This window comes from Nanorana parkeri, unplaced genomic scaffold, assembly GCF_000935625.1.
Source record: "Nanorana parkeri isolate BGI_ZX_2015 unplaced genomic scaffold, ASM93562v1 scaffold187, whole genome shotgun sequence".
In the NCBI taxonomy this organism is placed as follows: domain Eukaryota; kingdom Metazoa; phylum Chordata; class Amphibia; order Anura; family Dicroglossidae; genus Nanorana; species Nanorana parkeri.
In genome coordinates, this window is record NW_017306455.1 from 1,204,385 (window position 1) to 1,216,978 (window position 12,594).

The 12,594-nt window shown below is 43.5% G+C and overlaps 1 protein-coding gene across 2 annotated transcripts in view; it reads left to right on the forward strand.

The window, feature by feature from the left end:
* Window positions 1-8,642, forward strand: part of PLCD3 (phospholipase C delta 3) — a 41,280-nt gene extending 32,638 nt beyond the window's left edge. Inside the window, exons 8-15 of one of the 2 annotated variants that reach the window (XM_018555178.1) lie at window positions 113-265; window positions 1,128-1,211; window positions 1,830-1,959; window positions 3,023-3,139; window positions 4,246-4,412; window positions 4,848-4,980; window positions 6,956-7,105; window positions 8,238-8,642. In XM_018555178.1, the coding sequence (XP_018410680.1) occupies window positions 113-265; window positions 1,128-1,211; window positions 1,830-1,959; window positions 3,023-3,139; window positions 4,246-4,412; window positions 4,848-4,980; window positions 6,956-7,105; window positions 8,238-8,359 (1,056 nt within the window). In that variant the 3' untranslated portion in view covers window positions 8,360-8,642. The remainder of the gene's footprint in view (window positions 1-112; window positions 266-1,127; window positions 1,212-1,829; window positions 1,960-3,022; window positions 3,140-4,245; window positions 4,413-4,847; window positions 4,981-6,955; window positions 7,106-8,237) is intronic. The other variant, XM_018555179.1, reaches the window with a different exon arrangement.
* The last annotated feature ends 3,952 nt before the right edge of the window (window positions 8,643-12,594 follow it).

Sequence of the window (12,594 nt, forward strand, 5' to 3'; positions counted from 1 at the left end):
TATATATAAAGGTTTCACTTTTCAGCAAGTACAGAAAATCCCTGGTAATCATACCAGAAGTGCCAAACTGGAGGATAGGGCTACACTAATATTTTTGTCATCTCTCCTTCAGTATTCCGCATATCCGGTCATTTTGTCCATTGAGAATCACTGTGGGCTGGAGCAGCAAGTGAAGATGGCTCATCACCTTCGTACTATCCTTGGGGACATGTTAATAACAAAACCATTAGATGTTAAAGATCCTCCACGGCTTCCATCCCCTGAGGTGAGAGACGATACACATAGCAATGGTGGCATGGTCACCTGTGTCAGACTGAAGGGTCTTCAGGTAATCCTAAAACCTATGTTAGCACCTCCAGTATGTGGGACTTCATCTAGGGCATAGAAAAAGCAACCTTTTGGTTGTCTGCAATTACACACTCAAGCTTACAATGAATTATTGAAAAAAGTGGCACCAACTGTTATTTTTTAATTAAATTTAGAATACAGTTGTAAAATGAATTTCATTTGACAGTACAACGTTGCACCTGTGTTGTGGATGCCATGGCCATCATGAGGGCTTTGTAACCAAGTTGGAGTTTTCATTTATTTTACATTATCCAATCTGCAATAGGAAGAGTGGGAACATCTCATGGAGGGTGGGAACACCCAAAGCTCTATTGTGGTCAGGAACCGAATAGGAAACTATGGTAGGCAGATTTTACTGCTGGATTCCAGCCAATCATTTAGCCTACCTAGCTATATCCAAACTGAAAAACGTTTGGGTGGGACAACCCTTTAATGGATTATCATTACCTCCGTATTACTTTGGGCCACTGATGTATGAGAGATATGGGGTCTATTCACTGAAGGGTGAAGAGTTAGGTGAAGGCAGGAGAAGTGAACAATCTAGGCCAAAAAAGCTGATTTGGAGAAATTCTTCAATTCAGCTCACTTTCCAGTTCAGCTATTTTGTCCTAGATTGTTCAATTCTCCTGCCTTCTCCAAACTCTTCACTCCTTTTGTGAATAGACCCCATACTGTTCCTTTTGTGATCACATTACTATTCCATGTGTATTTCTAGGTTATACTTAATGATGTGTGTTTTACACTCTTCCAACTATGTTACTGTATCTTCTTTTCTGTAGGCATTGAGGGGGAAGATCCTGGTGAAGGGCAAGAAGCTGAGTGAGCGTAGATTAGCAGAAGATGAAGAAGGAAGGGCTCGGATGGTGAGTGGAGACAATATGGTGATATTTGGTACATTTAGGTGAAATACCTACCAGCCTTAAAAAAAAGACTTTAGGCGTGATCTTTATTATGTACAACTCGTTTTCAAGGACAATAAAATATGTAATTATTGTATGTTGTAAGTACTGGGAATACCATGGCTAGTAGGCTTATTTAATCAGACAAAAAATGAAGTGCAGTGGGCTAATAAAAGCATTCACACTAGCAGTAGCCATGTGGATAGGCTCCAGCATACTCCCCGTTGATCAGCGCATACAGGTGGATGTGGCTGTGGCAAGGTGACACTTAAAAAAAACAGCACTAGAGTGACAGGTACCATTTTAGAATGGCAACTAGGCATTATGGAATGTAATCAGCCTATATGTTTCAGGTCAGAAGATAGGTCTTTCATGAGGATATGGTTTCCCTTTGTTGTCTATCTATCTAGACATCCTTCAACAACATATATTTAGCCTTAAAAAATCTCTGACAGCAAAAAATAATTGCAGCCCAGTTAAATGTTATAGGAAAGTAAATGGGAAACTTGATCCAACAGCCAGTGTGTTACGTTGCTCATGTGTGCAAGTAAGTACAGTAAGTGTTGCCTCCTCTCTACACAGGAAACGGCTCAGGAGCTTTCTGACCTGGTAATATACTGCCAGTCGGTGGAGTATCGGGATCAACCAGGCAGTGTATGTGAGATGAGCTCGTTCAGCGAGGACAAAGTGCGCAAACTGATGAAAGAGTCTGGTAACTATAGACCCTGATTAGAGAGAAACCCATTGCCCCTCAGGAAACCAACACACTTCCTATTGTTGTGCAGCTAGAGAAATATTCTATACCTTACAGCAGCCAATCAGTAACAAGATACCATTGTTCTAATGGCTATGAACTCTAAAATCTTATTGGTGGCCATGGATTGCTGTCTATCATTGATATTTGTGTTTCACCTCTATGGAAAGATTTTATTGTGACTATCATCTAAGGAACATCTTTAATACAGTATTTTTTTACAAAGGTTTTATTGATTTTTTTTCAAGATTATCAGAAAAACCCCCCCAAAGGTAATTCAACAGTGTATGCTACGCATCACAAAGTATGAGATGCCAATGGATAGAATGCCTTATGCAATGTGATATGGCAACAGCATGAGAGAAGTATCCATAGACTATGAAGTGAGCTAGTATGAGAGGCATACTGGTTGTCCATAGTCTTCACTGCTTAGGAATAAAAAAATAAATATTGCTATAGCGAACCATATGGGGAGCAGGAACAGTCCATCAGATCACTTAAGAAGCTCCCCACTTGCTATACTCAAGGAAGACATCTCTTGGGGATAACAGACTCTCAGTCAATGGAGTTAACAAAAGGGAGCACAGCCTAGTGCAAGATAGCAGGTAAGAGACATAAAGAAATTGGGGGGGGGGAGGGGGGGCTCCGATAGGACAGATACGTTTTACCCACCAGGGGCACATGTCACCAGTACCATTACAGCAGATAGCTCATTACATTTTTCAAGCCTATTCACCTCAGTGGACCAGTAGCCTTCAAATCCCCAAAAACTCCAGGATCCCATTATGCTATTTATTTATCAGATGTCAGATTGGTTGACTATCCTCTGCGTGCCAAAGCATTTAACAAAGTTATTGTTACCAGTGTTTTACTGCTTTTGGTTGCAGGACAGATGGTTTGGTGAGGTTGTATTTAATAGAACTGCTTTATAAGAAAATTACCACATGATGACAATAGATTTCAGATGTAATTGCATGTTATGTCATCAACACCCTGTAACTATCTTTTTTATGCTGTACAGGAAATACTTTGGTGCGCTACAATACCCGGCAGCTCAGCCGTATTTACCCTGATGCGCTGAGAGCCGGCTCTTCCAACTTTAGTCCTCAGGAGATGTGGAATGCCGGCTGCCAGCTTGGTAAGTACATATTCTCATCATCTAATGACTGTATTACATATATCAACCCTGGCTTTAAACCTTGCAGCGGTGTCAAACTCAATTTAATCGTGGGCCGCATCAACATTATGGTTGCCCTCAAAGGTATCTGTAAGACTACACTGAGTGGCCAGATTATTATGACCACCCCATCAGTACTTTGTTGGGCCACGAGATAACTCCACGAGATGACTACGTTGGGCCGCCCCGTGACTCCACGAGATGTTGAAAGGTGATGCGAGGAATCTGACACTGCACTGCTGCTCTTCTGTTGTCTTGTACCAGTCTTGCCACTCTCCGTTCTGCCCTAACATTGACTAGTCGCTGACGGCCACAATTCGCACGTTCAGACCCAGATTTTCGGCTGACAGTCCAGTCTTTAAACACTTTAACAACAGCTGCTCTTGAACATTTAACAAATTCTGCTGTTTTGCTGATACTCGCTCCATGGCTCCGAGCGCCAACAATCATCCCACGTTCATCGGCTGTTAAATCGCGTTGTTTACCCGTATCTTCAGAAACAAATCACTTCTACTGTCGTGGTAAACAACCCGCTTCCCTATTTATAATGGTCTGGCCCTCTAACAACTTCAGTGCAAAATTATAGCTAATTATAGCTAATTTGCCTACGAACATCAGGTGGTCATAATAATCTGGCCACTCAGTGTATATAAATGTATCTAATCTTTATCATAATTGCCTCTGCATTCGATTATCACTGGTTTTATTAATAACTTAATACCTAGATCTGAAAGTAGAAGTCTAGGAAATGGCCTGGTGGGCCGGATTCGGCCCCTGGGCCTTGAGTTTGACACATGTGCCTTAAGTGATCTACTCAAATACCCCTATATTTGTTAAAAGCACTTCCAGTTTGTTATGCACCACCTTTCAGGGCTCTGGAAACGAGGATTGTACTGTGTGACCAAAATTAGGATGGTTGAGCAGATGAGCTTTTGGAGTGTTTTACAAATGTTTCATTTTTGAATGCTGGGATATTTTCGGTTTTGTCCATTAGGTAAAGGGAAGAGGAGGGCAAATGTATGTTAAATATGAATGCAATTGACAGTCCTCTGTTTCTTCATCTACAGTGGCACTAAATCTTCAGACCCCAGGCTATAAGATGGACCTGAATCGAGGGCGTTTTCAGGACAATGGTTGTTGTGGATATGTGCTGAAACCAGACTTTCTCCGGAGAGAAGACACATGCTTCAACCCAGAAGACCTCAGCAGCAGCATGAAGATTCTAAATATCAAGGTGAGTTGAATACTAGAACTATGACCTCTGTTTGCTGAGTATTGGAACTTGGAAGGGCAGGTGACGTATGTTGATTGTTCTCCAGGTAATCTGTACCTTCGTAGATGTCTTACAGTTGGTAAGATTCTGGAGCTTGGAGTTCACTCCATGTCCTCCATCTGGAGCATAGCTCGGATTTGTTTTCTTAGATAAGCTTCAGAGCTGCAGTGGAGTGTAAATCAAGATGGAGCTAAGAAGTACATCATTCATCTTGTAATAGAACAGCTGAAATAAATCATGGTATTACATTTTCTCTCATGGATCTACACTTGATCGTATAATTGCGGTGTTAGTACCCAGTTTTGTATCGTCCTATTTTACTAGATTTCACGCGCAATGTCTGAACATGTGATGTGAACTTCCATAAACTACTTTTATCTTATTATCTTCCCGTAGATCATTTCAGCTCAGCAACTTCCAAAGCTAAACCAGGAAAATCCAAATTCCATTGTTGATCCATTTGTCCGAGTGGAGATTCACAGTCTGGGGAGGCGGAGGGAACAGGAGACCACTTACATCCTCAACAATGGTGAGACTCCCGTGTGATATTTATAGTATTTGCAGCTGGAAGGCTGTAGTATGTAGGTAGTAATGATTCAAAGTTTGGAATTCAAAGAGCCACGTTTTAGCCTGGAAGGATCCTGACAATATTGCCTGGATTCACCCGGCTGCTTGATTTGACAGCTGGCTCTGCCTCTCTAGAGCCAGGGCCAGCTGTGCCCGCCCCCTCTGCTGTGTGTCCCCCCAACGAGCACTGGAAGAACAGAGAGGAGAGGGGAATCCTTGCAGGAAGTTGTGACTGACAGACATTGCTTAAGTAGAAACAGGGACACCGGCCTGTTCAAATGCGTCTATTTATTGATGTAGATGCAGCATATCACACTGGTGCATGAAGAAGCCGTGAGTTGAGCACTCAGCTCTCGGTATATATAGTGTAATGTTAGGGGAATCCAGCAGGATCACAGGACACAGGCTTTGCAAATAAAGGCCACAGTCCAAACAGAGGGGTAATATAGCGTCCTTCCAGGACCCAGCCCCGGTGTCCTGTACAATAGCCAAAGTGTGACACCTGCAGTGTACCACACCGGCTCTAACAGGGTTATTTACAGACGGGTGAAGAGTTTAGAGAAGACAGGAGAAGTGAACAATCTAGGACAGCATAGCTGATTTGGAACAATTCTCCAAATCAGCTCACTTTCCGGTTCAGCTATGTTGTCCTAGATTGTTCACTTCTCCTGTCTTCTCTTCACCCTGTAAGTATTGGGAAGAGTATATTTCACTCTCCCAATACTCCTCCTTAAAACTGAACAATGAAGGAGACTTTTCTTGGCTCTCTAATAATAGCGGGCTACACTCTATACTAGGGGCAGTGCACACCTATGAATAGATTCTGATTTTACTAATCATGATGTGCAAATACACCTTGAATCATAGGGGTCTAATTATAAAACAATTTGCATAGTTATCTGTCCAGTAAAACCGCATGTGCATGCATTCTGTGTGACTTAACCAGCTGTTGCGGGAATGGCATAAAATCAAATTAGGACCGTCCATTGTCTCTTCTGGTTGCATGTCCTTCAGCTATTATAGACAGCATTGACAATACACCATTATGGGCACTACATGGAGCTGAGGATCATAGGAAATAACTACATCTTAATAACAAGAAATACAATGTAGCAATTCTAGAGAACGCAGATCAATGTAACCATTGCTACTATGGGGATTTGCAATAGTTACAGATGTCTGGTAATTCTCTTTGGTGTTCTCTAGAATTGATACATTGAATCTGTTGTTACTAACATGGTTACTCACAAAAGGGTGAATAGTTTGGAGAAGACAGGAGAAGTGAACAATCTAGGACAACATAGCTGAACTGGAAAGTGAGCTGAATTGGAGAATTTTTCCAAATCAGCTATGTTGTCCTAGATTGTTCACTTCTCCTGCCTTCTCCAAACTCTTCACCCTTTTGTGTATTACCCTGTCAGATGTATTTATTTCCCATGATCCTCAGCTCCATCTAGTGGCCTTACTGTGATATTTTCCCGATTCACTTCTGTCCATATTATTTGAAGAAAGTTTGGCCACAAGAGAAAATAGCCGTAAGAACAATTGATTTTGCCCCATTCTCACAGCAGCAGGTTAGTTTGCATAGATAAATGTGCAGTTTTGCTGGGCGAATAGCTTTGCACATTTTAAACATGTAGTTGATTTATAAAACGTTTGCACAGCATTCCTGTCACTAAATGGTGCAGAGCAGCATAAGAATTTTCAGTTTACGTTACGGCTCCATCTAGCGGCGACAATGCTGTGCGAACAACACTCTCCCAGCGGATGGATGGGTAGAAATGTTATAAATCAACCCCTTAGTGTCATATAAGTATGAGACTAAGGGGTGTGTGTGATTTTGTAACCCAGGCCCAGGCAATGCCAATCACTGCTGAATTACAAAACAGGAGGGAACAGTAATAATGAGTAAATAGTAACACAGTGCTTCTTCCCAGGGTTCAACCCCACATGGAACGAGACCCTGCGGCTGGAGGTCCTCTGCCCAGCCCTAGCCCTGGTAAGATTCGTGGTGGAAGATTACGACAAGACATCCAGTAATGACTTTGTGGGACAGTACACACTGCCATTCCCCAGTCTGAAGCAAGGTAAGAGGGAAACGGAAGTGAGGGGTTGCTTGATATAGGTAATGACTGAACAGTGTGTACAACGGCTGACAAAAAAAACAAAATATATTAATATCTAAAATAATAACTAGTCACAACTCCAGACAAATTGGAATAAATCCCTTTACACAGTTATATATTCATTAGAACTCATAAAATGTATTTTTACATAGTGCTACCGTAGAAGCACCTAAATCTGTCCAGATATTTGTAATATAATCCTATGCACTTAGACAGGGGAGGAGTTGCAGCCTTCTAAGCCAATCAGGGCTCAGAGTCCTGGAGGGGAGAATGATGACCCAATCATGTGGTGTACCTTCATGGTCCAATCACAGGCTGGGGTAGGTAGTAGACCAGACTGTACTGCTTAACTGGAATGTAGTCTGCACAGAGGTCCAGGACCTGGCTGTTCTATCTGCATTTCAAACCTGGATCATTAGAATTGCAAAACATTTTGCAGGTTAAACTGTTTGCATATGTGTATGTCAACTGTGTATTTAGCTGTTCACTTGGCATTCAGTTTTAACCTTTCTTAACTAAATAGGAAATATGAGTCAAAATAGGATTGCTATGGGAATTGGTCCCATGTTCCTTGCTTTACCTTTTGTAAATGGGGCTGCATGTCAAATGAAAGAGGACAGTATATGATCCCATGTACAGCCAATCAGTTTCTGCTAATGCTGGGCACACACCTTACAACCATCGCAAGACTTTTGTCTTGCGATGGTTGTAAGGTACTTAAAAAAACGTACGATCTGCCTATCTTGCATAGGCAGATCGTACTTGCGATGATCGCAAGCCACACCCCCTTAGGGGCGGGCTTCCGATGACCGCAATGCCGAACGGGCAGTGTGCGCTTGTGTACGATGCTCGGCGGGTTTTCGAACATGTCCGTAAGTTAAAAGTCGTGCGACCTTACAGTAGTAGAGGTCGCACGGCTTCCACACACCTTACGATAATCGTACGATCGCGAGATTTCCCGATTATCGCAAGGTGTGTGGGGACCTTAAGAAAGACACACATTTCCATTCATTATATAGATGTAGCCTGGAAAGAGAGAACACTTATATGTATAATAATTGATCAGTGTGTACAAATCTTTTTGTTTCCTCAGGATATCGCCACGTCCATCTACTCTCTAACGATGGAGCCTCCCTGACTCCAGCTACGCTGTTTGTCCACCTGCACATCGAGGACCCTGGACAGTCCAGACCCGACTCCTGCCCTAGTGGCTAAAGCAATAACCGTGCACCATCTAAGTGTCAAGAAGCCCTAGAACAAAGTGACCTTTCCAGAACCCTCAGAGGTCCATATCCTGGCGTCAGATGTCCACGTACAAGACTCTTATGGTGCCCATTTCTCCATGTATGCTGTGCTGTCCAGGTCTTTCCTGTGCCTTATCCTTAGTGATGTCACTGACATTCCAGAAGCCAAGATACTAAGTAGTCATTAGGAAACAGGGTATCCCAATACAAGCCAATACAAGCTCTAAAAGCGAGCAGGAAGTTCAAATCAATCAGTATTCGGAGAGCAATATGGCATCGTTTTATAAGGACTTGTATTACACAACAGTCTTTATTTACTGTAGCTGCCTATATGAAGGAAGAAGGCGTAGACTTTAAAATGTTAATGCAGAAGATATTTCGGGTGGAACCATACATTGGGTTCTTCTCTGTCCCAGCTACATCCACCTTCTGCGGCCAATGACAAAGGGGTCTTCCTTGACCTGCTATTCATTTATTGGCACTATGAGGAAAGAGCAAAGGTCCCCAACTGGGGGAATCCACCACGATCCCCTCATAACGCCAATGTTAGTATTTACACACATCTCGTTGGTGTTGACAAGATATGTAGACATTGCCATGCAGCCCCTTATATCAGTGCTCAGGCCATCGGTTCTGATACACAAGCCTTGCACTAACCATAGTCACATACCGATGACTGCCCTCAAATAAACCAACTCAACACCTATGTGATAACACTGTAGTCAGATTGATTGGCTGGAGTAATAGGAAATCAGTGGGCACTAGAGGTGGATCTAGCCTCAGGACTAGTTCACACCAGCCTCAGTGCGTTCTGATCCGATTCATGCCGGAACGCACTGCATCGCATTCTGGCCGGCTCACTTTGTTTTGGGCGGTAGGGAGCGTGTCGGTGCATTGAACTCATGGCACCGCAGCCACGCCCTTCGGCCGCACGGGAACGTTTGGCACATTAATGCCTGCATTCCGGTCTGGTCAGAAAAAATGCTGCATGCACTATTTTTTCTGAGCGCACCAGACTGGAACGCAGTCATTGATGTGCCACGCGTTCCCATTCGGCCGGAGGGCGTGGCTGCGGTGCCATGAGTTCAATGCACCGACACGCTTCCTACCACCCAAAACAAAGTGAGTCGGCCGGAAGGGGGGTGTGAACTAGCCCTCAGAGATATAGTTTCATGTTAAAGTTTCATGAAGGGTGAGCTTTTTTGCCATCTGTGTCCCATCAAAGAGATATCCTTCACTTCCTGCCCGAGCAGGAAGTGAGAAGAAATCGCTGGTGGTCACCAGAATTAGTGTCCCCACTGGAAGATTTGTCATCTATTCCTGTTCTAGTAGCAACTCAAATTTTGGAGTTTTCTTCACCTTCAGTGATCACGGTCACCGGGACAAATAGAGTGCATACATCTCCCTAATGGGGACACAGACAGCAATAAAAACCTGTCCTAATTCCTCTCCACTTAATCCGGAAAAGAAAAGTGTTGGCTTCAGTTGCACATTAAGTGCATGCATGCTAAATAATTTGTAAGATTAGCACTTCAAGTATTTATTACATCTCACAGAGATCACAGCAGTCCCGCTGACAATGCACTTATCTGCTTTTAATGCCAGGACAGCACCATCTTTATTCAGACATCACCCAGGATCAGCATCTACTTACTGGATAGAGATGACGTCTCAGACACAAATCCTGCTGTCTGTACAATGGTCCTAATATGTTGACTGTGTGAACACACTGTCTCACACTAATCAGCCCCTGCTATGTGAGCTGTCACAATGTTACAGTGTAAAGTCTGAGTGAGGGGAGATGAAGGAAAGGCTCCCAGAATGCTCTGCTTAGTCCTTTTCTGGGACTCAAGGACTGATGTAAGTTTATAAATGGTACTTTTATTTGGAAAACAAATATTATTGCTGTATCTTGTAGCATAAGAGCAATGTATTCATTAGTTGGAGCTGAAATGTTGGGCAATATTTGCTGTTGGTGATTACAGTAGTCACCAAGAATCATTTCTTTATAGCATGCAATTATTATGCTGCAGCAGCTGGATTTTTATTTGTTGACAAGTGATATTGAGAAGAGACATTTGACTAATTATAGTCTGTAATATATTACTACTAGGTCACTCTATGACAGTGATCAAACATATATTGTTCAATCAGGTTATGCTGGTACAATAGGGCAGGGCGGGTGCTATGCTGCTGCGGAGGAGGAACATCAAATCCTTCACGTTTAGTACATTTATCCTTAAATGCCACCACCCAACCCCTCCTTCCCAAAGCCTTATAGGAAGGTGCCATCTTAGCCTCTATTTCAATTGCAGTTGCCATGGTGCTGCAGATCTGATCAGCTATGACATCAGCCATTTGAGGGCTTGATAGTTTGGTTGAGAGATGAAATAAGCAGTCAACCTTGACAGTTGGCATGCCTTAAGACAATAAATTGGTGGGTAAAATTCTCACTGTGTGGCCCTTTGGGGATAATGGCTCCCACTCTGGCCCTGTTTGTGGAAGAGAGGCTGTTTATTATGTATCCCAGTGGTGGATGGCCTCTCCATAGGAATAATGCAGATTCCTCCACGAGAGCCTGCCCAGCAGGCTACTGATGTCAGGTAAGTCATTGAAAGGATGATTAGACCAAGGGGCTGAGTCTTCCTTCCAGTGTATAGCTGGGGGAATGCCATTTGTATGCCACTGCTAGATGGAGCACCGCTATACTCTGCATTGCCGCCACTAGATGGAGCCAAGGCGCATAGGAAGTTCTTATACTCCGCATTGCCGCCACTAGATGGAGCCAAAGCGCATAGGAAGTTCCTATACTCCTCATTGCCGCCACTAGATGGAGCCAAGGCGCATAGGAAGTTCCTATACTCCGCATTGCCGCCACTAGATGGAGCCAAGGCGCATAGGAAGTTCCTATACTCCTCATTGCCATCTAGTGTGGGTTGTGCTGTCCAAACGCCGTTCACTCTGGCACTGGGCAGGAGATTCAGAAATCATCCCCTAAAAGTAAAGCTAGGCCAACTCCGGCCCTCTAACTGCCGTGGAACTACAAATGCCATTAGGCATTGCAAGACTATGACAGCCACAGGCATGTTGGGATATGTAGTTTACCACAACCAGAGGGCTGGAATTTGGCTACTTTTGCTTTAAGTAGTCAAGAGATAAAGGTTTTCATGCTGATCTCATGGCTGACATTTGCCGGGGGGGTGGGGGCGCTATTGTTTTCCCAAGGATAAGAGCGGTCTGTCTGCACAGGAAGAGGCATGAACAACGAGCCAAAGCCAGTCAAGAGACATGCCTGAAAGTGGTCCTCTAAGAGCTCAGGCCCGCCCCTCCTGGTGTGTGGCTAGTTTTAGGCTGGAGGGGGCTCTGTATCCGCTGCTGCATATTAGTTTTGGGGTCACAATGCCAATCTTATAGAGGATCAGCAACCTGGACACATGATGGCAGCTTCCAGTGACGGCTCCTCACACTAGTATTTGCTTTGTAACAGACACGGTTGGAGTGGATGAAGCTTACGGTTCCATCACAGCGCCCATGTCCTTTTATTATCACATCTATACACAACCAGACTGCCTGCTGTATTCTGGTCAATGCATTATCTTGTATACTTCTGTATATATTCTAATCATGAGGCTGCCTCTAGAATACGAATAATAAAATATTGACAAAATCAAGTGTTGAAAAAAATTTATATCTGCTTGTTATGGTCAGCCAACACCTACAGAATCTGAACTACACATAAAAGGTGAATTAATACAGCTCTGTACCCCTTCCTACATCATTACAATGTATTAGTTAGAAGTAGCTGAATGCAAGTATCAGGCTCTGGCAGTCCCTCTACAGCAGAGCTTATGCTGTGAGAGGGAGACAACACAGAAATCCAGTCAGTTGCACAGAAGTGCTGATAGTAGAAGAGAGCAGAGTGACAGAGAGAGGACAAGACCTGTAAGTATTGCTGAACTGCAGCAGGTCTTTTGCCCTTCCAGACAGGACTGTGCTGCGTGGAAGAGCTGTGTATAGCTGGATCCACACTACTCCATGTGCGTTGCAGCATGCATGGTAAGGCACATGTGCAAGTGTAAATGGGCCCATTGTTGCCCTTTTAAACCACACTAACCTGCAGTGCATAGATAGGAAACAATGGGATTTCTACATAAAATGCATTTGTATGCAGCAAACTCCTTAAGGGCTTGTTCACACCAAGTGCGG